Source organism: Littorina saxatilis, linkage group LG6 (genome assembly GCF_037325665.1).
Source record: "Littorina saxatilis isolate snail1 linkage group LG6, US_GU_Lsax_2.0, whole genome shotgun sequence".
NCBI lineage: Eukaryota > Metazoa > Mollusca > Gastropoda > Littorinimorpha > Littorinidae > Littorina > Littorina saxatilis.
In genome coordinates, this window is record NC_090250.1 from 25,503,537 (window position 1) to 25,530,179 (window position 26,643).

The 26,643-nt window shown below is 43.1% G+C and overlaps 1 protein-coding gene across 2 annotated transcripts in view; it reads left to right on the forward strand.

The window, feature by feature from the left end:
• LOC138968824 (uncharacterized) overlaps nt 1-26,643 on the forward strand; it is a 117,419-nt gene that overhangs the window by 36,350 nt on the left and 54,426 nt on the right. For both annotated transcript variants that reach the window (XR_011456290.1, XM_070341475.1), the window contains exon 2: nt 7,132-7,247. Coding sequence is in view for 1 of the 2 variants with exons in the window: in XM_070341475.1 (XP_070197576.1) it covers nt 7,132-7,247 (116 nt within the window). In the remaining variant the exon portion in view is untranslated. The remainder of the gene's footprint in view (nt 1-7,131; nt 7,248-26,643) is intronic.

Below are 26,643 nucleotides of genomic sequence, written 5' to 3' on the forward strand. Positions count from 1 at the left end.
TTAACTTCTCCTTTCTTTGCCTGGCGCTTAAATTACCGAAAAAAGGATAATTTTTCATGGAAATATTCGGTGTGCCTAACTTTTGCCCAAATAGAAAAAGGGCGTGAAAGATGAAACCTATCTATGACCGGGTAAAACCCTCTTTTCAGACAAAACCACAACCGATACTTCTGACTCAGTCAAGGTCAAAGCGGTCACACCAAACTGCAAGCCAACTGTCTGAATTCGCGGAGTGAGATATTGGGTAACACGGCAATAATTGTCGTTGCGACACACTTCAAATGTTTAAACACCAGCGCCGGTTCGTACCTACATCTGCCGACATGTAGACTGCTTCCGCGTGTGTGTCAATCATTACCAGACTGACTTAGCATGCTATGCTAACTTGGTTTTTCTGTCCAAAGAACTAGTGTCTATTTGGGAGATGACGTGGTAATATGCTAGGATGACGTACCATCAAATGCATCGGACTTTAATAGGCAAGGAAACAAGAGAACGGTTGGCAGATGTCTTTCTTTTCTTCTTTTTTTTTTGGGAAGGGGGTGGGGGGGGGGGGCGGGGCGAAAAATGTGTTGTGTTTTTAACAGCCCTCTGGTGTCGCTTGAGGTTCTTGATTTAATGCTGTTCGCGAAGGCATAACATTTGCAAAGGAGGGCCGACTGACAGAATATCGCTTGACGCAAGACGGGCTTAACGGATAATCTCTGTGAAACAACCACAGACAAGATCTGAAGTATTGGATGAAAGTCGCAGTATAGTGGAGCGCGCTTCTGTGCGTACAGAACGTGTTTGTTTTTACACTAAAGCATTTAATACTTTACCGTTTTATTAGCCGTCAGGTGGGTCAGGAATGTATTCCGCCGTGCATCGCATTGGCTGCGTCGCACTCCTGGTGGTCTGAGGGAACTTACCTGAAGGTTTCATTGCTGTCGTTTATTGCTGGTTAGTCTGCCTGACGGTTTGTTCCAGACCCGTGGAACAATGTCAGTGCCGACAGAAGTAGGAAGCAGGGATGACGCAGGGTCTGTCTATGTGAACTTATTGTGGGATTGCGTGTTATTTTACTTGAGGATCTTTGCAAAAGGAATGTCTTTTCTTCTTGAAAGCGTTTATTTATTACATCGTGACACCAATCAGGCGGTTAAGTAGTTTAAAACGGTGAATTAATATTTGATGATTTTTGTATCATGACCTTTGATTTTGTCTGTACTCAAGTCTTCGTAAGCTTTGCGTTGTCGCGGTTTGTACTTCTTCTGTTAAAAGTGTGTCAATGTCTTACCCAACACTGCAAACGTGTTCCCTCTTTCAGACAGCGGTGTTTAAAACAAAATAAACTCTTCTCTCTCTGCAGCATGCATTCGTATCGTAGCTTTTCGTTTGAAGGAAGAAGAACAAAAGAGGAGAGCGCGACGGTAAAGGTGTTGCGGAAGGTTGACAAAAGGCTAGAGCAGAGAATTAAAAAAAAAAGACAAGGGGGGAGGTAGGGGGGGGGGGGTAAGGCGGAAGGAGAAGAAGTGGCCATCACAGCCGGTCGCAAGGTGCAAGTGTGGTCAACGTGGCTGGGTTTGCTGTGGTCAAAGCGCCGGCCGGTCCGCGGTCCGTGTGGTGCTGCGTGCGGCAATTAGTGGCCTTTCCTGCGTTACGTCCCGCCGACACAGGTGCCGCCTGCTGCTGACCCCTAACTGACGGCCCAAACACTGACCCCCCGCTTCTGATGTCCCTGCTGTAACTCCACATGTTTGTCCAGCGTTGGCACACCGACAGCTAGCTCAACGAAAGGGAGAAATAAACGGTGATTGAGCAGCTTGGGTTTCATGGGCGAGACTGAACATTAAGCTGCTAGAATAGCAGAAAAACCCAAGACATGTTAAATATATTGGAACGTTTAATCTTAGATGAAACGAAAAACTCATTAAGCTGCTAGAATGACAGAAAAACCCAAGACATGTTAAATATATTGGAACGTTTAATCTTAGATGAAACGAAAAACTCATTAAGCTGCTAGAATGACAGAAAACCCCAAGACATGTGAGATATATATTGGAACGTTTAAGCTTAGATGAAAACGAAACACTCATTTAGCTGCTGGAATAACAGACAGACCCAAGACATGTTAGATATTGGAACGTTTAATCTTAGATGAAACGAAAAACTCATTAAGCTGCTAGAATGACAGAAAAACCCAAGACATGTTAGATATATATTGGAACGTTTAATGTTAGATAAAACGAATTCCCCCCACGGGTTAGGGGGAGTCCCATATTAGTTGGGACGAGAAAGAATTTACCCGATGCTCCCCAGCTTGTCGTAAGAGGCGACTAACGGATTCTGTTTCTCCTTTTACTCTTGTTAAGTGTTTCTTGTATAGAATATAGTCAATTTTTGTAAAGATTTTAGTCAAGCAGTATGTAAGAAATGTTAAGTCCTTTGTAATGGAAACTTGCATTCTCCCAGTAAGGTAATATATTGTACTACGTTGCAAGCCCCTGGAGCAAATTTTTGATTAGTGCTTTTGTGAACAAGAAACAATTGACAAGTGGCTCTATCCCATCTCCCCCCTTCCCCCGTCGCGATATAACCTTCGTGGTTAAAAACGACGTTAAACGCCAAATAAAGAAAGAAAGAAAGATAAAAACGAAACACTCATTAATGCTTTGTTCGACCTGGGAGTCTTTGTAGTGGACGAACATTTAACAAAAAGCAAGACAATCAACAGAAACAGAAGTCAGTTAACACAGTTAAGATTAAGAAGTTAACACAGTTAAGATTAAGAAGTTAACACAGTTAAGGTTTGACCCCTCGATTTCAAAATGCACGGCGAAGGCCGAAGACAAAAGGATTTATTTTTTAAATTGTTATACTTCTGGGTTTGTATTTGTTGAAATTGTAGGATTGTACCGTGTGGGGCGTTGCTTTCACAGTGTATACATGAAGTCAAATTCAACTATAGACATCATGTGAAAATAGAGTAATCGTGGGATGTTTCAGATGCAGTCACTTTGAAAAGTTCCGGCACTTTGAAAAATTTGCATTTTCCACACGAAGAAGGAAACTAGAAAGGGTTTTGCTGCTGACGTTGCTGAAAAACGCAACATCCTATTTTGAGTTACGTCTTTTTGATACGTTTTGCAAACACAGATTCAAATTATTGTGTATGAAATGCTTTTAGACTTCAACGGTGTTTCATTTATTGGCGTAATCATCAAAGTAAGCCTAGCGTTGTATTTAAAGCTTAGTTTTAACTATTCTTTTATTCAGAGTTGATTCAACTTTGTACGACAAGTCATCTTAACTGCCCATATCATTTCTTTTCATGGCTTATTTCTCACACTCAAGTCGATTTTGTTGGAACGGGACGCCAGTACAGTCTGAGCAAGGCGACACTTAGTGTTTTGTTGGAAGCAAGGACACAGCCCCCAACGTTGTATGATTAGGCACTGGATCCCAGCACATACAGTGAACTTCTGGTCTATTTCCGAATACAAATACTCTTAGCTGTCGACCTGCTCTGGCTGCGTTGGTTTTAGGGCTCAAAACTGCTGCGTTCAACGATGTGTTTGTGAATGCGTTCGAACTTATTTGTCAGCCCCGACCTCTCTCTGTGTGTTGCTCCTTGTTTCTTTTTGTCAGCCTGGTCTGTCAAGTCTGTCTGTCTGTCTCTCTCTCTCTGTCTCTGTCTCTGTCTCTCTCTGTGTCTCTCTTGTCTTTGTATCTCTCTCTGTCTCTGTCTCTGTCTGTCTGTCTGTCTCTCTCTCTCTCTCTCTCTCTATCTCTCTCTGTCTCTGTATGTCTGTCTGTCTGTGCGTCTCTCTCTCTCTCTCTCTCTCTCTGTCTCTGTCTCTCTCTCTCTCTGTCTCTCTCTGTCTCTGTCTCTGTCTCTCTCTGTCTGTCTGTCTGTCTGTCTCTCTCTCTCTCTCTTTCTCTCTCTCTCTCTCTCTCTCTCTCTCTCTCTCTCTCTCTCTCTCTCTCTCTCTCTCTCTCTCTGTGCAAATAAGGGCCCAGTACGCATAGTCATTTCAGTGTACCGTCAGTACACACCAGCATTTCAAATAACTGTTACGTTTGCAGCCTCGTTTATACACCCTTTAGCGTAGCTATACGTAGCACGAAGCAAAACTTACAGTTAAATTAATGAAGTTATTGAGTTCACTGCAGAGACGTCTCACTTGAATCAGTCACATGGGTCTCTAGCTGGGTCAGCAAGAGCAACAAGCATAACAATTATTTACGCCTTCAAAAGTGCAGCTATCTTTGATTAAAATTGATGCTATTAACAGCTTAGAGATGAACGTGATACCGGAAGACGTCTATAGCCGGGAGGGAAACTACCCGATCAGATGTACGACAAAGGGAGACACATTTTTGTAATCCTTTCGTTCGCAGTTAATAATTAGTTCTCTCCTCAATGTAAAACGCTAAGTTGTTCGACCGGATTTTCAACTTTTCTGACGCACTTCATTTTGAAAAAAAGAAAGAATTTGTTTATATCACAGCTCAGTACTTTTTCGAGCCCTTCTTTTCAAGATTTTGACATCCTTGGTTCACTCTAAACATGCTGTATGGCAGAAACATAATTAATGCCACCAGGTAGAACGCCTCTTACACGAGAGCAGTTGTTAAAATCAGACTGCAGGCGCAGCCCGAATTTCCATGAGGGTAACCTCACTGGACTGTAAATCTTATCCAATCCAATCCAATCCAATCCTATTCGACAAAAGCTGAATCTCCTCGCTGCGAAACTGTGGATGGCTCTGTTTGTATAGTGCAAGACGAAGTTTTCTCAAAGCTTGCACACAAAAAGTGCTTAAATCTTGCGAATGAAAGAGCCCCCGAAAGGAATTAGTACTCCCGTTGGGCAAACACACTGCCTGGTGATTCCTAGCTCTCACGGTTGACTTGCGCAAGTGATTGCTTCTCCTGTTTTCCCGCCACGGCTTGGAACATACAATTATTAGTTTCGTACATGGGACGTACAATTATTAGTTTCGAACATGGGACATAGAAATTGCTGAATCATCGAGTAGTTATTGTCTTGTTAGACTGACATCTTCTGCACTGGGTTGTTCTGATTTTCAGTAATTTGGTTGCAAAATATGTATTTTGGCTAACTTTATGTACATCATATCTCCTTAAGTGTTGTTTTGGCATTCATATCAAGTACTGTCTGAATTAAGATTGAAATCCAAGAGAGCTGCATACTTTTAGGTCTTCTACTTGACCAAATCAGAGCAATGCTTTGCTTCCGATTTAGTGGCTGATTGAGTTGATACGTGAGCATAGGTTAGTCAAACAAGCAAAACCTTTGCTTCGGTGCTTTGGTAAACAATCAGCAGTAAGTTGTATTTTCATGTTGTTGGCAACCGCCGGGGGCTCACACACGTGCGTGTTGGTACGACTAAAAAATACAGTCACGTGTTTTTTGGTAATGAACACCAACAAGCCCACACAAGCACACATACCCGCGTCCCGTCCAAGTTCAAGTATATTGTCCTCAGTACTTTGCCTTCTCCTTTGAAAACGAAGTAGTTCTCGACAGCTTGGTGAGTTAATCTCGTTTTAATCACCCTTTCAGGCATGAGAGTACTTTAAATTTTCACATAAAACACTGATAATGTTACGTGGTGACGAGTGACTCAGAGACTGTGCTGCAGAAAGAAGAGAAAAAAAAGCGGTTCATAAGACAATGAATCCCACAAAAGGCGTTGAAATTGTTGCTCTTGTACATTCCTTGGATAGTAAAGAGTTTAGTGTCGAGTTTTATGAACATTTGTGAGAGAGGAAGTCGTGACTTGGAGTGCTCGACTTCTACCTCCTTAATTTCCTGGACCTTGATTACGCATTGCTATGAGTGTGAGGCAGTGAGAGAGCGAATTTCAGAAGTTACAGTGGAACTCCCCTATATCGAGCTCCAAGAGTCTGAACAAGCCAATGTTATCTATAGAAAATTACGTTTAAACCAACAAATCGGGTCTTAAACAGAAGGTAGTCTTAAAATGGAGGTCAATTTACAAAGGCTATGAAGAGAAAATCCGAGAAAGTAACTAAGGTCTTAAAAGGGGGAGTTTTATATCCAGGCCCAGAGTTCTTGAGCAGTTCCATTGTACACTCAGCTCTCAGTGTATCAGTGCACGTTTGGTCAGTGATAATAATGGCTTTCTATGATTGTGATCCGAAAAGCCACCCTCTATTATTGACAAACTTGGGTGACGCCTTGTTGTGTGGTAGTCAGGGAGAGTGTTTGTCTTTAAGGTTATATACAGCAGCACCAACACCTCCAATGCTTCAGCCTTTGATCACACCTGCATATATACCCCTAGCTAATTTTGAAAGGACTTTGCTCTGAGTGTATGCACACACAAAGACTCTTCTAGAACACAAACACGTCAGACGGACACGCGGACAAGAACGTTTGTGTTGAGTAGGGAGGTGGGAGATAAGTTAGATGGAGTAGGTACTGAGAGAGACGGGGTAAAGAGACGGAGGTAGAGAGAGAGAGAGAGAGTAAGAGAAAGACAGAGAGAAAGGGAGATAGACAGGCACAGACAGACAGAGACAGTATTACAGACATAAACAGACAGACCGACCAAAAGAGACAGACAGACGGAGAGACACACACACACACACTGAGAGAGAGAGAGAGAGAGAGAGAGAGAGAGAGAGAGATTTGAAGAAAGGGAAAGAGAGACTCACAGAGAGAGAGAGAGAGAGAGAGAGAGAGAGAGAGAGAGAGAGAGAGAGAGAGAGAGAGAGCGAGAGCGATTTGAAGTAAAGGGAAAAAGAGACTCACAGAGAGAGAGAGAGAGAGAGAGAGAGAGAGAGAGAGAGAGAGAGGCAGAGAGAGAGAGGCAGACAGAGACAGACAGTCATACAGAGAGATAACGGCAGATAGAGATAGAGAGAGAGAGAGAGAGAGAGAGAGAGAGAGAGACACACACACACACACACACACACACACACACACACACACACAGACACAGTTATGCCCAAAGTCAAAGACGCTGGTCCGTGCATCTGTTCAACTTCCCCCTCAGAGCTATTATCTGGTACAACGCTTCATTGAATTCTTACCTATTGTTTACCGGTGTATTACCTGTTATATACTTACCTGTGCCTACCTTTTGCTTGTTTCAGCACTGGGCCATCACACATTGGGGGTCAGAAACCAGGTGTTTCAGATTCTCGCAGCCCTTTCTGTCTTCTCTAAGGACGGATACGCACGGGCCATACAGGTGTTGGAAAAGTTTAAGGTATGTCCAGTTACCTGTCATTCCTTGTTCGTCTTAGTCCAGGTGGATGGATGGATTGTATGTTCGTAAGTTGGTCTGGTATTTCTTTGTTTTGTCCCGTTTATTCTTTGTTTGTGTTAGTTCATGTATGGGTGGATGGATAGATCGGTGGATGGATGGATTGTATGTACTGCTGGTGGTCTTGATGTTTGTTTGTCTGTCAGTGAGTGTGTGTTTTTGTGTGTGTGTGTGTGTGTTTGCTTGTTTTGTCTAGTTAATTCCTTTTATTCATTGTTTTCGTTAGTCCATAGGTGGATGAATAGTTCGGTGGATGGATGGAAGGATGCATTGTATGTTTGGTCGTGATGTTGGTTTGTTTGTTTGTTTGTTTTGTCCAGTTTATTCCTTTTATTCATTGTTTATGTTTGTCCATGATCGGGTGGATAAATAGATCGGTGGATGGATGGATGCATTGTATGTTTGCATGTTGGTCTTGATGTTGTTTAGTTTGTTTGTGATCGGGTGGATGAATAGATCGGTGGATGGATGGATGCATTGTATGTTTGCATGTTGGTCTTGATGTTGTTTTGTTTGTTTGTGATCGGGTGGATGAATAGATCGGTGGATGGATGGATGCATTGTATGTTTGCATGTTGGTCTTGATGTTGTTTTGTTTGTTTGTGATCGGGTGGATGAATAGATCGGTGGATGGATGGATACATTGTATGTTTGCATGTTGGTCTTGATGTTGTTTTGTTTGTTTGTGATCGGGTGGATGAATAGATCGGTGGATGGATGGATGCATTGTATGTTTGCATGTTGGTCTTGATGTTGTTTTGTTTGTTTGTGATCGACGTCTTGGGTAGATGTCGACGGTTGAGAGTTTGTTTTTGTTTGTGTTTGTCAAATTTTAAGAAGTTGTTATGTATGTTATGTTCAAAACGTAAACGTTTTTGTTCGTGTTTCAATCATTTCTTTGCGTCCATTTTTCGTGTGTTTGTGTTTTGCTTAGTACGTGGTTGTTTTCGCATCTTCATTTTTTTCTTTTTTTTCTTTTAGTACGGGATGTCTGTTCATGTTGTTGACACACTAAAATCTTCTTCTGTATACATGACTCTCTGTCTCGTTCGTCCCTTGATATTTCTCAGTACCCACTTTCATTTTATCTCAGCCAAAGCTCCAGATCAAAACTCACCGCATCTGCATTCAAACAAATTAAACAAAAGCATCGGAACGTTTTTTTCTGAAGTTTTAACGGCAATTTACGGCTGTAACAAACTAGCACAGTCCCATTTCTATTCTGTCATTTCTTATGCAAAAAACTTACTAAGAGTTTAGCACTGTCCTATTTCTATTCTGACACTGATTTATTGTGCCAAAAACTTACTCAGAAATCAGCCTTGAAATGTAGCTCTCCCCACGCCCTCTTTGTTAACATAATGGACGGCTTGTCGGGACCTGCAGTCTATTCTTCCCGTAACACCTGTTGAGTGATAAGTCCTTCTTTCGTCATTATAGCAAGAAGATCTTTATGTGACTCCTCGTCTGAACAAGTAGGCTGTTGAGACAATGCACGTGTTACTTTATACACATGCAGGTAGCAAACCCCAACCTGCCGAACCGTTATTTATGAGAACCCCTCACCTGTAATCACGAGTATCAAGGCTGTTGGCACTCCAGGTTCAAAGTACTTTACACCTGGGCAATAATTCCCTGGCTGAATGGCCGTTAATTTTCGGTTCCCTCCTCTCTGGTAATTAAAAGGAGTTTGTTTGGCTAGGCTTCATTTCCTTCTTTATGAATTCGTTGGCTTTTGTTTGGGTGTGTGTGTGTGTGTGTGTGTGTGTGTGTGTGTGTGTGTGTGTGTGTGTGTGTGTGTGTGTGTGTGTGTGTGTGTGTTGTTATAATTTGTTCTGTTTTGTTTGCACTGGTAGCTCTTGATATGTACATATCAAACTACAGCGACTGAATTGATTTATTTATTGTTTCTGGCGTCAATGTTGAGTTTTTAAAGCTCACTAGAACCGTTCAGACAAAAAGTGTCCTGATATCACCCTGTCTGGCTGACGGGATTCAAAACAGCCATTGACGTGCGGGCTTTTGTTGTACTGTTTCTGTTGAAATCGGTCAAGGGTTTGATTGCAACGTCCAGCTGTAAGTCGGGTGACTAAGGTAAAGTCAAACAGGTTATTGTTCAGCCCCTCTCCGCTATTACTCTGAAACAGTTGTTCGTCAACACGAACGATATTATTCAGCAATTTGACTCGGAACAAAGGAAACCATAACATGGCTTGCCTTTCCCACCACCCTCGATATGACGGTGTATCTGTCATTCTGTGTGTGTTGCATCGTCGATATTCTCAATAATGTGTTTGAGAAGTTGACCAGGGCTTTGAAGGAAGATTGGGAGAGGAGGAAGGGTGCGGAAGGGGGAGGAGGAGAGCAAATCATTTGTGTCGGTTCTGGAGTCTTGAGACCAAACGCGGGTCCCCAGCCAGTGTGTGTCGTTCTCATATCATCCTGGGCAGTGAAGGGCAAAGCAGCAGAGGTAGGAAGTGAAGGACCGGGCCACGGAGCGGTGTGTGTGTCGAGCTAGCGGCCCATTTGTCCAGACAACAAGCACAGGCCGCTCTCACGCCGGCAGCAAAATGTCTACTTTTGTGTCGTCATGCGATGTCAGGCGTTGTTGTATAGCATTACCCAGTTAGCAAGAAAAGGTTGAGGGAGAGCCGACAGGAGGGTCTGGGTGGCGGGGAAAGGGAGGGTAGGGTGGGGGCCGCCTGGTCAAGGAGAAGGGAGAAGAGGTTAGGGGGTTAGGTTAGTTTTTTGTTGTTAAGATCCTCTCTCTCTCTCTCTCTCTCTCTCTCTCTCTCTCTCTCTCTCTCTCTCTCCTTTTTAGTCATAAGCTTTTGCTTCCATTCTTCTCGCTTTTTTTGTCATCCTTGCTATTTTAACATTTGTGAACACTTGAAAAGTTTTAGAATCATTGATCACTTCCTGGAGCCTTTTGACAGTACATTTTGTCATTACCTATTTTTGCAGTCTTCTTTGACGTTTTCTAATGACCGATTTATTGTCATCTTGACCAGAACATGTCCCTGGGCGGACAGCCAGACAATTTGGGTCAGTACGGTTGCTGGTCAGTTTAGCTTAGCCATTAACGGCTCGGCAGATTTTATCTTAAGAGTTTCGCACACTTTCCAGTGGAAGTCTTTGGTCAAATGGGGGCCGTATTATTTTGTTCAAGGTATCAGAAACTAAGCATCAGAATAAACGTCGGGGACTAACTGCTTGTGACACTCAGCCTATATAGCTTGCTGAGTAAAAAGTTTAGGCCAAACAAAAATATATGTTGGTTTAGGGTAACATGACCCCAAACAATCGGGTCGGTAGGTCGGCTTTTAAAACAAAATTATTTCTTATTTTTAGTTTCGGTATGGTTCGCAAAATGTGCCAGAGGTTTGTTTTTTTATGATTTGTTTTGAGAAATGAAAAAAAAGTTTCAGGGTCGGCGGGAAAAAATAGGGTCGGTCGGGTTACCCTAAACCAACATATATTTTTGTTTGGCATTATTTGATTTTGATGGATCCTGGCATTCACAAACGCACTCTGGCCTTTTGTGTACATTGCATAGGTTAGAGGTACGCCTTTGAGCGGAGACTCTTCTATGAGTCTTTCTTACTGCACCTGGCATTTGGAGGCATTGCCAGCTGCATTAGAATTCAATTGCATGTAAGAAATAAAAATAAAAATAAAAAGGGAAAAAAAGAATGTCAATAACATGTTATTGCCGGAAAGGGATCTTAGAATTGAAATGAATCTCCGTCAAAACATGTTGACAAGCTACGTGCATGTACGCACCCATCCTGAACTCAGGCCAAAATGAGTTCGGCTCATTCTCTCCCTGACCGGACGCTACAGTCCTACGCGAATCTATCAAAACAAAAATACAGAGTTATCTCCCATATGGTTTTCGCGAGCACTGATCTAAATTTGAGATCGGTTTCCTTGCCAGACAAGGAAACTCAAGGCGGCATCCTGTCAAGGAGAGAATGAGCCGAACTCATTTTGACCTGAGTTCAGGATGGTACGCACTACCAAGGCCTGTAGCATACACTGCACCAACACATAAATCGACTCTGAAGGAGTTCATTATAAGCTGATAATTTATTTAGACGACCACCTACTGTCGGCCCAGATGAATCTCAGTCTGTGTTTTCTCTACAGACTTAAGTGTTATATTTGCTTAGTCAGCACAGACACTCGCACACCAACAGACGGTTATCTCCATCACCCCAATCTCATCCTCGACTCGAGCCGTCAGAACGACAAAGTCTTGTTTTTCTTGGCCAGTCAACTGACCATCTGAAATACCTCCCTCACTTCCAAACCAACAGCAGACGACTGAAAAGTCAATAAAGGGGAATGAGCTTTCATCACCCCCGGGGCGTTAAAAATTTAACGGTGCCTTCCTGCGGCTACTGCAAAAACAAACTGTAACCTTGGGCGACACCAGTTTGTGAAGCGTTTGCTGTTTTCTCTCTCTCAAAAACAAACGAACTAAATTTTCCGACGGCGAAAGTTTGAACTGCATTTGTTCCCATCTTAGTACGAAAATGAGGGTTCTATCGCTCTCTTCCATACAGAATGTCCAAACCAGTGAAGTGTCCGTTTTGGGAAGTTTGATTTTGATTTGATTTTCCCTTAGGGCAAACGAATAATAATAATTCTATTCGTGCTTTAGTTACTGGTCAGTATGTGTTCTAGTGATTAAAAGACGTTGTATTCGGGCCAACGAGCATCAACTAGAAACGTTTTGATAAAGTAGCAGCCAGTTCGTAAAACAGGCTTAAATTCCGCCCACCCACGTATATTTCTTGTATACAAAAATCGTTCACTCAAACAATGAAGCTTACAACATGTCACCAGTAATGTCTATTCTCCGTCGACAAATTACAAGACAACATCTGATCGTGGTGAATTAACCAATAAAGTAATGCGACGCTCCTTTCCAGGTCGTTTTACGTCAAATAATCAAGCCCGCTTAAAATTCTTTAACGAGAAGAACAACCTCATTTCAGCTTGTTACCGGATGACAGTGAGAGAGAAAAAGAAGAGCAGCAAACTGTGATTAGCATGTGTAAAGATAGGTACGTAGATATATGTACGCAGGTCACGGAGTACTAAATGTGTAAAGTACCACAACTTTCTGTGACATGTTTTGTGTAGTACTCAACATTTCAGGAGCATTTGTCAAGTTGACGAAGCCGGCTTACTGCTAATACCTAGCATTTCACTGACGACATGTCTCCACCCAAAATCATGGTGAGGCGGGGTGGGGTGAATGTCCTAACCAAATAATGTACCGTTACTCTCAGCTTCAACTTCAGAAAGCATCCTCTGAGAAGAAGAGTGCGAAAGCCATACTGTCCCTTTTATGACGAAGGGGTGTGGTGTGCTCTAAACATAACCCCTCCACGAATAAAGCTTGCAATTTACGGTCTCTTTGACATTGACTGGTTCGCGCTGAGGGGATAGCCATCTTGAGAGGAAGACGAAAATGATGGCCTGTAGGCAGCGAGATGGCACTCTTCGCTTTGCCTCCTGACGCAAACTGTCGCAAAGTAAAGCTTTTAATCCCTGACCCATGGAGAGTTGCATTGTGAGGAGTCACCTTCTGTCTCAGAAGCCAAGCTAAAAGTCCAGCTGTTAATCTCTGGCCAACCTGTGATACATTATGGTGAGTTACTCCAAATAGGACCCTCGAGAAGCCTAGAATTTACCTTTCTTATATGTTTTTGTTTATGTGTGTGTGTGGGGGTTTTTTTTTAGTACTCAAAACCTCTGCACTTTTTCTGTATAGCGTCAGCAAATTTACTCCTTAATAAGTCTCCCTTTCTTAAATGAAGAGCACTACTTTTGTCAGATTTGTGGAGATTTTAAAGGATGATACTGATGTTGAACTACAGCGCAAACCTTGCCAAGAAGAGACAGGTAGACAGAAAGGGGAAGGGGAGGTAGGAGGAGGGGGGTATTTTGGTGCTATCACGGTGGTCTTCAGTGTTTTGTCCTTTTGAGCCGATTCTTCCTTGTGAGCAACATAGCTATTCAGCAGATGTCAAACACCATCAGTTTTGTTAAACCTCTCACCTCACACCTTCTCAGCCACTTCGTAATGAAGTCCCATACAGAAGTGCGAATGTCCACATGTCTCGATACTACTAACAAGTTGGGAGGGGCTTTAGTATTTCCAGACTAGGTCTGAAGCCGTAGCTGTATTGACAATGTTTTGTACACGTTCGGTAAAGAAGTATTGACAAACTAAAAAACGTATTTAGTCGATACCTGCGTCCACATTGACCAGTGTTGACAGAGTTGTGAGAAAGACGAGCGTTGGGTAGCTATACAAATAATCTCACCACACCCGGCCACTGTCGGTACCTATACAACGACACTACCTGACAGCTACCTGCTCAGCCGCGGCTGTGAGAGAGCATCTCCAGTAAAGCTTGCTTGATGTGTGTTTTGATGGCGGGTCTTGAAACTCGCCAAAGAAATGGCCGACAGAGCAATGGTGGGGTATCTGATACCCGCTTTGACAGCTCCAGCATGCCGGACAGAAGCGCGAGGAGACGGGGTGGCCCACCCCGGGTGTCGAGATGGTGACAGAGCCGTGCAAAAAGCGTCAAGTTCCCGACGACGATCCCGTTGGCTCCTAATGGGCTTCAAAGGAGACCCGGGTGGATCGGTTTCCCTCGGGTAAACAGACAAGGCCCTGCGCGTGAAAAGAAGACAGGTAACAATACACCTTTGAGGGGGGCACCGACATGTCCATCCCTGCGACATATACGGATGAAAGAGCGGGTGGACAGGATGGGGTGTGATGGAGGGAAAAAGGATGACCCCCTGACCTTTTTCCCATAGCCCCCACGACTTCATCGTGAACATCCTGCTCTTTGACGTTTGAAGAGACCGGTGCATTTTGTTTAGCTCACAGATGTTGAAAATGTTGTTTTTGAACATTTCATGACGGCAGAATGCTTCCATGATTTCTCTCCATTTCGCGCCATTTGGGGCAATATTTCAGAAATTGAGTAAGACGATTTGTATTTCCATACCGCAAGGGTCGTCTAAGTGCCGACCTTCTTTAAGCTGAGGGCTTTAATTAGTACCAATTATATGACTCACGCTTTGGACTGTCTTTGTTCTTCACAAGAGAACAATTCCTTAACCGCACCCACAGACACGATGACAAGCCTTCAAACAAACCGACAGTCAAGCATGTTGACAGACGAGCAAACCTCACGTAGGCTGCATCAACTGTTAGACCTGCTCAAACTTATCATTATTCCTATTTCTCGGTAGTCAATATTGTACCTACCACTCCACTCTTTTGGCTCTACGTCTGACCTCTTTATCACCCCCGTTGGTCTTTTGTTGGTCTTTTGGGGTAAAGTGGCCAATAAATCACCCTGAGTGTGACTCTTTTCGAACCCTACTGACCTGGAAAGGGACTAGTCTTTTTCTGCTGTCCGCCATTAAAATAAACACATGCAGTTATACTTGACCTGGTTGAGAGCGTTTTGATTTGTCCATGCAGATATACTTGACCTGGTTGAGAGCGTTTTGATTGGTCCTTTGACACGGTGAGGCGAGAAGGGGTGATCGTTTTACAGCCTGGAAATGGTTGGGTGTGATCATTTAGACCTACATACGAAGTGAAGAAAAGATTAATGATATTTCTTTCATGTGCATTGAATGGAAAGTTTAGATCTAATCCCACAAGGAAAGAGGCTTGCCAGGAAGTAGGCCTTTGTTGTCTCCGCTCCTGCGTGTTGTTTCTGCATATTCTTCGTTTTGTGTTAACTTTGTTTGAAAGAAAAAGAAGGAGGCTCTTTCGATGAGCTTTTGTCGGTTCGGGATTTTAAGTGTTTGGTATTTCACCTATTAAAAAGAAAGTAAACTTGTCAACACACACTGATTATTTTGTTGGTAAGATGTAGAATTAACGACAGCTTATCTTTCCCTGTAAGTAAGCACTGCTCGAAACCAGAAGTGTGGTATTCACACACCTGCATTTTTCTCTGTTTGCTGCCAGCACTTTAAAGTTGGACACTATAGTCGTCCACCCAGTTTGTAAAATGATGTCTGTCTTGAATTTTAAGCGATGTACGCTTTCTATAAAGAATGTAACATATTGCCACGACCTGTCACACGCTAGACAAAAACATGCGAGGCCGCGGAAGTTTCTGTTAGTTAGTCAGTTAGTCGTTAAACACACACAAAAAGTCTTGTCTGACTGTGTGTGAGTCAGGGGGAAAGTTAAAAGTCTAGGTTTCTCCCTGCCGCGCATATTTGCCTGTAAACGGAGTGATAGGGGTGACTATTTGCTGAAGATAGCTTACACCCGATCTGTTTCGGCCTTTGGCAGAATAATGACTCTACACAATGGGTGTTATCTTCCAGGGCTGAATATATCACCATACGATTCGGCTTGATTTGTCTGCTGGTTAGGTATTTCAGATATATTCGTTTGAAATGAGGGTGTGTCGGCTAGTCGCTGGGTATGGATATCTATTTCTTATTCTGTTCTCCTTCCTTTGCTGGTTTATATCTGCAGCTTTAACTAATTGGTACCGAAGACTGAAGCAGACACATCTTAAGGCACGCAGCGCAGGGAAGTTGTAATAACTTCGAGATTTACCTGTGTTCCAGCAGGCTCTCTATTATGAAACAAAACCATTTCGAAATCAAAGGCATACAAGTAAAACTAACTGAAAGCATTCAGAAAACAAACTTTAACAAGCAAAACTTGCTGAAACAACAGAGTATAATCAAAGCTTGATAAGCAAAACTAACTAAATTCAATGAGTACTGAAAGCTTGACATGTCCATGCAAAACTAACTGAAAACAACTGAGTCGAAGCCTGACAAGGAAAGCTGCGAAACATGGTGAACAGGGATGAATGGAATCAAGAGGGTGGATAAACTACAGGTCAGGATAGAGGGCAAGAGGAAAGGAGGGGGGGGGGGGTAGGGTAGAGGAGATTAGAAGCTTACCTCGTCAGGTCACCCTCTCTCTTGACTCAGCGATAAAAAGGGAGGTGAGGTAAGGGGGGTATAGTCGGGTAAGGCTAAGAAGTTACCTTATCAGGCCACCCTTCCTATGAAGACTGACCGCCAGACAGGGGTGTAACCTCCCACAACCTATAGCCTGGGACAGCACCTTCAGACGATGCCTACCGACGGACTGTCACCTTAGAGTAGCGGTTATTATGAGTAAGATTAAGTTTAATCCCTTCGATCCTACGGCACTGTAGTGTTGTGATGCTGTACGACCCACCACTAGCATGTTTCGAGAGGTCAGGGACCCCATGCTCTGATGACCGTGATGATGATAGTAAACCGAGACTATTGATATAATGTTATGTTACATGTCCGCGAGGGAGTGTCTCTTTTTGAAGGTAAGTAGGTAATCCCCTCCAACCATGGTTCAAAATATGATCACAGCTGCGGCGTGACGAGAGTCCCCGATGACGCGTCGAAATTGACGTAATTGGCTATAGGTCACCAGGGGTTTGGGATACAAACATTTAAGTAATTCATTGTAATCCTTCCTTCGTCACGGGTCAACGTCATAGGAGTCAATAAAATAAAATGAAATCATAAGACATCATTTCGTATTATCCCTATACAGTTCGATTTCCTTCCAAATTGGTCAAGAAAGATCCGTAAGAATGCAAGTTTAACGTAGTGAGAGAAAACGGACCACAAACAAAATATATGTAATTTTTTTCATCTTAGGTAGCAGTAAGTATGACACAGAAATTGGAGGAGGGAAAACAACAACATGCATTTGGCTAACAGTAACTCAATTAACACATTAACACATTTGGTATCTGCAAAGAACTCCGCAAAGTAGTATTAACTACGTAAAAGCATGTTAATTCAGAGACCTGTGAAACAGTACTGTAGCAACAGTTCACCAAGTTACTCTTTAAAAGCTTCATCAGTACATACACTAATACAGTCATGTGATATAGAAATATTTGCACCAACAAAAGATCTGAATCAGTGTGACACTGTGATAGCATCACGGAGTGAATCAGTAACGGGCGACAGTCGTAGCTCCAGGCTCTTGTGTTCAGCTCGCATCATTGTACCCACACTGCAACCCCCCCATCATAAATAGCCATCACTTCAGTCTTTGAACTTGTACAATGGAACCCCGCTTTTAAGACCTCCAAAAATCTGACATAATCCGGTCTTAAGTAGCAGGTAGACTTAAAATGGGGGTACATTTACAGAGGTTGTGAACAAACACACTCAAACAACAGGGCCTTAAAAAGGGAAGGTGTCTTAAATTGGGGGAGGGGGGTCTTAAAAGGAGGGTTCCCATGTATTAGAGATTGTTGTACTGTGTTGTACTGTGTTGTACTGTGTTGTACTTGCTTACCTTTCTCCTGTACAGTACATGTACTGTATCTTGTGTTGCCCCCTTGACGTTGAAAGGGATTCGACAACATTTTGGAGTTGAAAAGTACATTTCTTTAGGGTCTGGAGCAAGTAGGCTAATCAGTTTGAAATAATACTTTGTTGAAGTTTATTCTGCGCCGGTTTTTTAGGAAACCATTGATTGAATTATAAATTGTAAGTAAAGCAGATGCTGGACGTATCTCTAATTGAATCGTTTGGTTGAGGTCAGCTTTCGGCTCTTTAAAAACAAGCCCAAAATGCTCATTGTCTTTTTGGCAACAGGTTTCCAATAAAAGCCATTGAACAAGTACTTCGATGTACGTGTGACCACTGACAAATTAAGTTCATAATATACTTGTCATGTCCTGCAAACTGAAGGGGGCTTTAATTTAACTCCTCAACTACATACAAAAGATTATGCTGAGCAAGCCATTCCTTCCTAGTCTTTTTACGTGTAACTTCGTTTCAAACGTTTCGTTTCCTTGTGTGGCCAAAACGAACGCGAAAGACTGTGCGTAGTTTTCAGCCCATTGCCGAATGTTATCCACCACGATGGCTTCGAGTACACTTTCATTGCTCGTTTCCTTGTGTCACCAAAACGAACGCAAAAGACTGTGCGACGTTTACATCCCATTGCCGAATGTTTTCCCCCACGATGGCTTCGAATCCATATTCATTGTTCGTTTCCTTGAGTTGCTCAAACGAACGCAAGAGTGATATTTTCCATCAACGTTGCCGTGTTTGCGGCTTCAGCGCCACCTTTTGCGTTTCCTGGTGTTGCCAATATGAACGCAAAATCCCTTCCTCCTTATGCCAGGTATTCGAGAATTTTACGCGTACTTGACATAACGTTTCAAGCCCGGTTTTTTTTCCTCATTGGTTTTAAAATGATGCACTGAAAGCGGTGTTAGGCAGGTGTTGGTACACCTATTAACAGTTCCTGTTGATTATATTATACAGGGAAATGTACTCGAGTACCATCGGTTCAGCCAAAGGTTAGAATGTGCAATGTTTGAAGTGATAGAATTCTAAACACGTACACTCTACGGGCTTCACTGATTGATCACATGTACGTTGGTTGGTCGTTTGGTTGCGTGGTTGGTGAGGTGGTTGGCCTTTCTCTGCACAAGTAGTTACTTATAACAGTGTTAGGGATTGTGATTTCAAGAAAACTATCAGTTTTTAATGTGGCTGTGTTGTATATGCGACAAATCAAATCAAGAACAAGAAATCGAAAACAGAAAAAAACTTCTTTCATATTCCATCAACATGTGACCAAGAACAAAACATCGGAGAAAAAACAACAACTCTGCGTTCACATTCCATCAACAGAAGCAGTCCACCAAGCAATAACTGGAGAAGACACTTCGATTCCAGTTGGACACAAGTCATTTATGGAGGGCTGTTTCTGCTATCTCATCAGTTTGTGTGGCTTGGACATCGTTTGGTCATTTTACGATCAAACTCGGTGGTGAATTTGTCCCCGAGTTTTTCTCCCAGCCCTCTGACGGCGACACAACAAGATTCATCTTAGGTGACTCAGGCCCCGTGTTACGAGCTAATGGTATGGCAGATGGTCTGGGAACTAGCTGTCTATAACACTTCAAGTACCTTTCTCCCGCGCACGTTTTCTCGTCGGAAAGGCTGTTAGAAAGCTTGCGAGCAAGTAAAAGTCTTTTCAGACACAGTCTGTTGGTGGGTTCCGGGCAGCGTTCAAGTGGTCTCTGGTATGGTTGTACAATCTTTGACGTGCTTTGTTCTCATGGAATTTTAAAATTTTGTATTATACGTTATTTGTATTTTTGACGAAAATATGACATTTTACACAGATCGAGACAGTCAGTGTTCCTCCGAGAACAATGACTGTCTCGATCTGTGTAAAATGTCATATTTTCGTCAAAAATACAAATAACATTTATGTATCGATCGATTCTGGATAGAATTCCTTTTAGTTTAAAACTAAAACTGTTTTTATGATTGAACGCACACAAACATGCACTATTTTGTAGTCTCGGCTGGCCGCCTAAATAGGAAGTTTTGTCGGCCTCTGACGTCACATGGCTCAAAGAAGGGAAACCCAGTGTTCAATCGATACATAAACTTATATAAAATTATGTGTGGATAATTACTTATTTATAGTTTGAGAACTGTTATTTTACATTCCCAAAATTGCTTTGTCCAGAGGAATTGGAGGACTTATGCTTACTTTTGTTGACAAGTCGTCAGTTGTACATAAAACTGATTTCGAAGACACGGGTTTTTATCGGCTACTGAGAGATAAGCTTTGTACAAAGATAGCTATAATCATACTCATCGATAATGAACTCTGCGTTTATTTATGTCGCGCACATTTCTATTAAGGTACAGTTGATTTTACTGATTTACCCCGTTTCTATTTCAAGCGTTATCTGATTATACACACACCGCTTTTAATTTTCAATCGTACTACGGTCAACCCGTGCCGAAATCGCTAATAGTTATCTAACCTCAAAGGAACCCGCACATCAGAACATATCTTTCGTTTGGCTCGAGGGGCTATCGAGGGTCCCTAGCAAATTGAGTCATATCTAACTCAGTGGTCCCCAGCAAAACGTGAAGGAAAAGCAATGGCAATGTTGGCCCTCCGGCTTTCGCTTTGAATCAGCTTTATCGCGACATAGAAAGGGACGTAACCTTCGCCACTACTTACATCCCTTGCCGTCACCCTGGCGTAGGTTATTATTAATAGCGAAAGGTGATGTCCAATAGAATCAGGCGTTTCAACTCACGCTCGGATGAAGCGCCTCCGTGACGTACTGTGTTGGGCAGGACCCGTTAGTCATCACTGTGTTTCTTAGTGTACACTAGATGGCCAGTTCGAGTTTTGACCCTTCACTACGGCTTGTAAAACTGTGGTCGGGTTTTCAGTTCGATGGAGGTGACTTAATTGTTATAAAATTGTGCTTTTTTTGATAGTGTGTTGCTTCAAGACACATCTGATATGCCTTCACCAGGAAGATTGTGTGGGTGCCCCTTAGACGATTGTTATACGCTTTGTGATCAAGTGAAAGTGACAGTGTCATTCTGAATCTTAAAATCATTTGTGTGTGGACCTTCTTTTGTTCGAAGAGGAAAAGTTTTTGCTGTGATCTTCTGTGCTTGGTCAGTATTCTGTTTTTATGTATTTACAGTCACTGAAACCCAGCATGTTCTTAAAAGCATAAATTAATCTCTTAACGAGTTCCGTTCTCTGTAAACTGATACAGTCAAATCTGTCTATAACGACCACTCAAGTGACCGACCAAAAGTGGTCGTTATTGACAGGTGGTCGCCGCGGAAGGGTGAATTAATTAGGAAAACCTTCGACGGGCATCCTGTCAGGTGGTCGTAATGGGCAGGTGGTCGTCATCGAGAGGTGGTCGCTAGGACAGGTTCGACTGTATTTACTTGCCAACTCTCAGACAAGGTTTTGTAATAACCTCACTGCCGCACGTATGTTACGAGTGATTGTTCTGAAAAGTGACTATTACATGATTGTTCTGAACGTAACCTTTTGAGTTGGGAATACTCAAGAAGAATCATTACATTTTTGAAGATTATAAATAATTTTTGTCTTTGAACATTTAATTTCAATTTTGAGTTGAGAACAATAAAGAAGACATGTTCAATGTATGAAACGTATTACTTGTTGAGTTTGTATTCATTGGGAGGGGGTTCATTGTATCAAAATAGTGTTCCATTTACATACAGACATACACACAGACAGACGGACAAAGTGAATCCAGTATACCCCCTCCAACTTCATTTGGCTGGGGTATAAATATCAATATCACTTAAGATTTAGTATCATTGTATCAAAATATTGTTCCATATACATACAGACATACACACAGACAGATGGACAAAGGGAATCCAGTATACCCCCCTCCAACTTCGTTGGGCAGGGGTATACATATTGTTCCATATCTGACAACATTTCACGGGTGAAGCAAGTTTACCTTTAGTAGAGTTTCAGAACAATCATGTAAATTAGTAAGCTTTCAGAACAATCACGTATGAGGGCTTACATGATTACGATGAAATAAATAGTAGACTTTCAGAACAATCATGTAATAGTCACTTTTCAGAACAATCACGCGTAACACACGTAGACAAAATGAGTATGGTTAAGATTGGTTGACAGTTCCACCAGGTCATTGACAGCTTCATCCAAATAGGGTAACCCCTTCAGTATTACAAGGGAGGACATGCGAGCTACAGATGTACACAGCCCACGCTGAACAAGATTGCTGCTTTTGAAGGCAAGGATGATCAATAGTATTCATGTTTAGGCACCATTGGATGCATGTAGGAGCTGTACAAGTTTGTACCTGACATTGTAAGGTTGAAATATTTGTGAAAACACGCGACTCGGCAGAAACCTGTTGGCGTCTTCGTGCATTGGGAGAAATAGACCATGACGTGTCATTCGCCAAGTTAGACTAAAAGATAGCTGGCTTCACGTAAGACATCATTCAAAAAGTGCTGCTTCAAACAATGTTTCCACTTGAAGGCAGAATAAAAGTCTGACTACTTGCTGCAGTGAGTCGAAACTTTATTTTTCAAATCAATGACCATAAGTCATATCGGCGAAAGCCTCTTCACTAACACGCTGAGGTCACGCTGCAGTATTGTTTCACACAGTGTTCGATTTCAATATTCAAATTGTTAATGGTCATGTATGCCGTTGAAAGAAGGGTGTCTTGAACTTTTTGCCTTCACCCAAAATGCGTCACTAGACCGGGAGACAATAGCATTGACGTCGATCCGGGTGTAATGTACACGAGTGGGGAGGCGGAAGGCATAAAGTGACCGCGTACAAACATGTTGACGTTTTGGCAAAGTTAGCTGCAAGGTAGCGGGGGAACGGCGGTATAAACGCTAGTGTCAGGGACCTGAAGTAACTATGTACTGATCCTTTATCTGATACAGTTCCTCAACGTGTGAATTAAGGCCCCGTGTTCGTTTTGTGATTAAGCCGAGCTGGGTTTTATTCAACGAGCTAATTATCAAGGGCTTTGTGCCATAGCGGAGCGAGCGGGGACTACGGAGCTGACTGCCCTAGTGTTCCTGCCTTTTGTGCTTGGACGTCCCGGCCTGTGTCGCTCTAGTCGTATCGGATGTCACGTGCTAATCAACTGCGTTGTGCTAGTGGGAGGAGGAGGAGGGGGGTGAGGATTGTTTGATGGCTCGTGTAACCAGTTGGGAAGGGGGATGAAAAGAGATTGATGGGTCGTGTGTCCAGTGGGTTCACGCCTCGTTGCCCATGACCTCCTGACCCCGGCGGACACTGGGTTTTATGTGCGCGAGAAAGGTTTGTCACGCTTTGTTCTGAGCCCTGTGTATGGCTACAGCTGAAACAAAATTGTCTTTTCCTGAACAGTGACCGAAATTCTTGACCCAATCATATGTAAGCATTTTCGTTGGAAACGTTTAACTTAACGGTTAAGGCCTTCAGTCTTTCGGAAAAAAATCAATTTATTCTTTATTGAGGATTATGACCAAAACGCTTGACCCAATCAGTTTTAGGTATTCTCTTTGGAACCGGTTTATTATCACGCCTTCAGTCTTTCAGATAAATAAATCATTCTCAAGTTTATTTTTTATTGATAATTATTCTTTATTTAAGGCCCTCTCTCTCTCTCTCTCTCTCTCTCTCTCTCTCTCTCTCTCTCTCTCTCTCTCTCTCTCTCTCTTCCTCCCTGTATCTGATTGTCCTCTGTGTCTCTATGTGTGTGTCTCTATGTGTGTGTGTGTGTGTGTGTGCGTTGTGTGTGTGAGATTTCCGTACCACTGTTGCTATAGTTATCGTTGTTGTTGTTCTTGTCTTCATTTGTTTAAATATCATGCATTTACAATATTGTCCGCCACATTACTCGTTTGTTTCTAAGAGCACATTTATAAGTTTATCTTGTTGTGCTCCCTTAATTACAACTTTCAATTACGGCCTTGTATTTATGCAACTGAATAAAAAAAAACCACTGTTTAAAAAAAAAAAGGCCCAAACGGAAAGATAGTTCTTTTTATTTGCTATGTACCTTCAAAGACATTTTTGACTGAAGTAAACCCTCTGCCCTTGAATTGCTTATTAATTTCAAGAAGGGTTGCTCTTTTTTTGTATTCGGTCAGTCCGACTCAAGTTACCTACCTATTCACTGGCACGCCTTTTTCACTGGACGTGAACCGAAGTTCCTTGACACCCAGGGCAATTATTTCTTCCTCCTCTGCTCCTCCAGTCCAGACACGGGATGGATTAAGAGGCGTGCCGAAGCCAGGTTTAGTACGCTCGGACATAGCAGGTCGTTAGTGTACCTTATACAGGTTACCTTCCCCCCACACCTTCTCCCTAAGGATCAGCAAGGTTAGACGCTCGAGACCCAACAGAGTGCTGTTGGTCTGTCTAGAAGGTTGCCATCTTTTAACAACGATGAGCCGAACAACGGGCAAGCTGAATGATCGGTTTAGTATTTTTCCTCAAGATTTGGCTCAGTCTTTTGACGGCTGTTGATGCGATTGGTCGTTAGTGCTTCCGGGACTTCTCAATCCCCTCTCAGGCGGTGGTACAGAGGACATCGTTAGGTATTTCCTTGACCTTTTAATCCCTCGCCCATGGTGGCACTGTGAAAATCGTTGGGAGTCGTTCTCGACTTTTCAAATCCCTTACCTACGGTGATAGTGCCTAGTGGTACAAATACAGTTGTTACAGAAGCGCTAGTCCTCCACCTCTCCTCCCAATCTTTTCACGCATGGTGGCGGCCGCGGCGTTGCCAACTTAACGATCTGGAGTTAGGGCGTCTGGACTGTCAAGTTGGGCGGTCAGGTTATACGCTGCTGGCGCCTTTCTGAGCCCCTTTTACGGTCTCCCCCCGGTACCAGCCCGCCATTCCCCCCACCACAGAGACCCCTACTCGGTCCGCTCATAACTTTATGATTGCTGCCGGCCTCCGCGGAGGGTACAAGGAAATGAAAAGGGGCGAGGGCTCAGGTCATGGTCGTAAATAATGAACATGACAGGAAACGGAGTTTTTATAAAGAACAACAATTGTAAGTGAAATTTCTCTGTGTTTTTCGTTTGTTGCGACGGGCAGTGTGTTGCTTCTGGGTTTTTTCCTCCTCGACCCTGAAAAAAACTTAACCTTCTCATATCTATGGTGAAGTCCTCCCCCCTCACACACACACTCACTCAAACACACTCACACACATACACACACACACACACATACACACACACACACACATACATACATACATACAACAACAACAACAACAACAACAACAACAACAACAATAACAAATTAGCAAGACTGTATGGACCATCGTTTGTAGCAAGGGGCAGGATGCTCCTACCAACACCTCTCCCGGCCTAGCCCATTCACAATTGTCTTGTCCATCGCAAGGATATGTTTGCCTCTTACCCCTCCCCTCCACCCCAACTGCCCACAGCACACACAAAAAACGGGCTAATTTTCGTTAGCAGCAAGTGGCTTGGTGCTGCCTCCCCCCCCCCCCCCCCCTTACACACACACACACATCTAAATAATGTTTTCGTAATATCATGAATATGACTGCCTGTAACCCTTCCATTCACCACCTCAGCCTTCTCCCCCCTCCCCCCCCCCCCCCCCCCAAACCAAAAATATGACCGGATTTTTAATGACCATCGTCTGCAGCGAACGGTAGGGTGCCCTGATCTGAAGCCCTGTGTCACGCTGAGATACAGATTGGGGATCTGCTTGTGATGGAGATGGGAATCAGATGAGATGAGATGAAGTGAGATGGTCCATGACTGGGACAAACTGGATAGCAATATACGGCGTCTGGTATTCTGGGGATTTATGGCTGTTTCGGGGGTAAAAAGATAATATAATGTGTGGTCGATGGTTACCTGGTAATTCCGGCATAATCAACTTTTTTTAAACTAATTTGTGCAGGGTACATGCGACCTTTAATTTAGAGCGCGGTTACACGTGAATTTAGTTTTCTGTCCAAACTGAACAAGGGTGAATCTAGCTAAACCGCCAGACAGGTTTAAGTAGTTGGTATAGCATTCTTTTATCCTTGTTAGCCGTCGTCATTGACCAATGGACACATGAAATCTTTTATTACTCAGTTTATTTCTGTTTTTGTCTCTCCCTCCACCCCCTTTCTCCCGTCACGTTTCATCGCAGTGTACAATTAAAACGTACTTACCAGTAATCTCTCTCTCCGTTCTGTCTGTCTGTCTGTCTCTGTCTGTCTCTCTCACTCTCTCTCTCTCTCCCTCTCTATCTCTCTCTCTCCCCCCCCCCTCCATCCCTCTCTCTGCGTGACCTCATTGCCCTGACCTCATTGTCCTCAAAATTCGGCTTACCAGTTTAACCGACAAGTCCAAGGGGCGAAGATGACCAAAACAAACACAGACATTCATCACCCTTGTGTATTGTAACGTAAATGTCATCTCCCATTAGCTGCCCACTGGAAGAAACCGTCTGAGGGCCAGACGTAAACACCTCTGTCTGTACAGTGGAACCCTCCTGTTATGTCCTCCAAACATCAAAGAAAATCTGAATTTAAAAATGAGAAATAAAAGAAAACTGCGGGTAAAAGCACAGAGGTTATGAGTGGAGAGTCTGGGAAAACAGGGTCTTAAAATAGATGAAGTCTGAAATTGGTGGGGGCGGGGGCGGGGGGGGGGGGGGTCTTAAAATGGGGTTCCACTGTACTCGTTAGTATTCCGGGCCAACAGCAGGGGGACGGACATTCCACCATCATGTGCCGCGAAATGCACAGCGTCCTCGAAGCACTGTCCGAACTCAGCTATCTTTTGAAAGGTAATCGTCAGACTTTACACATCGCTGAATACATTGAAAAGCTTCAGACGGATGGAAGCGCGTGTCCTAACTCAACTATCGTTTCGAAACAGTTAATTAACGCAGTACCAGAA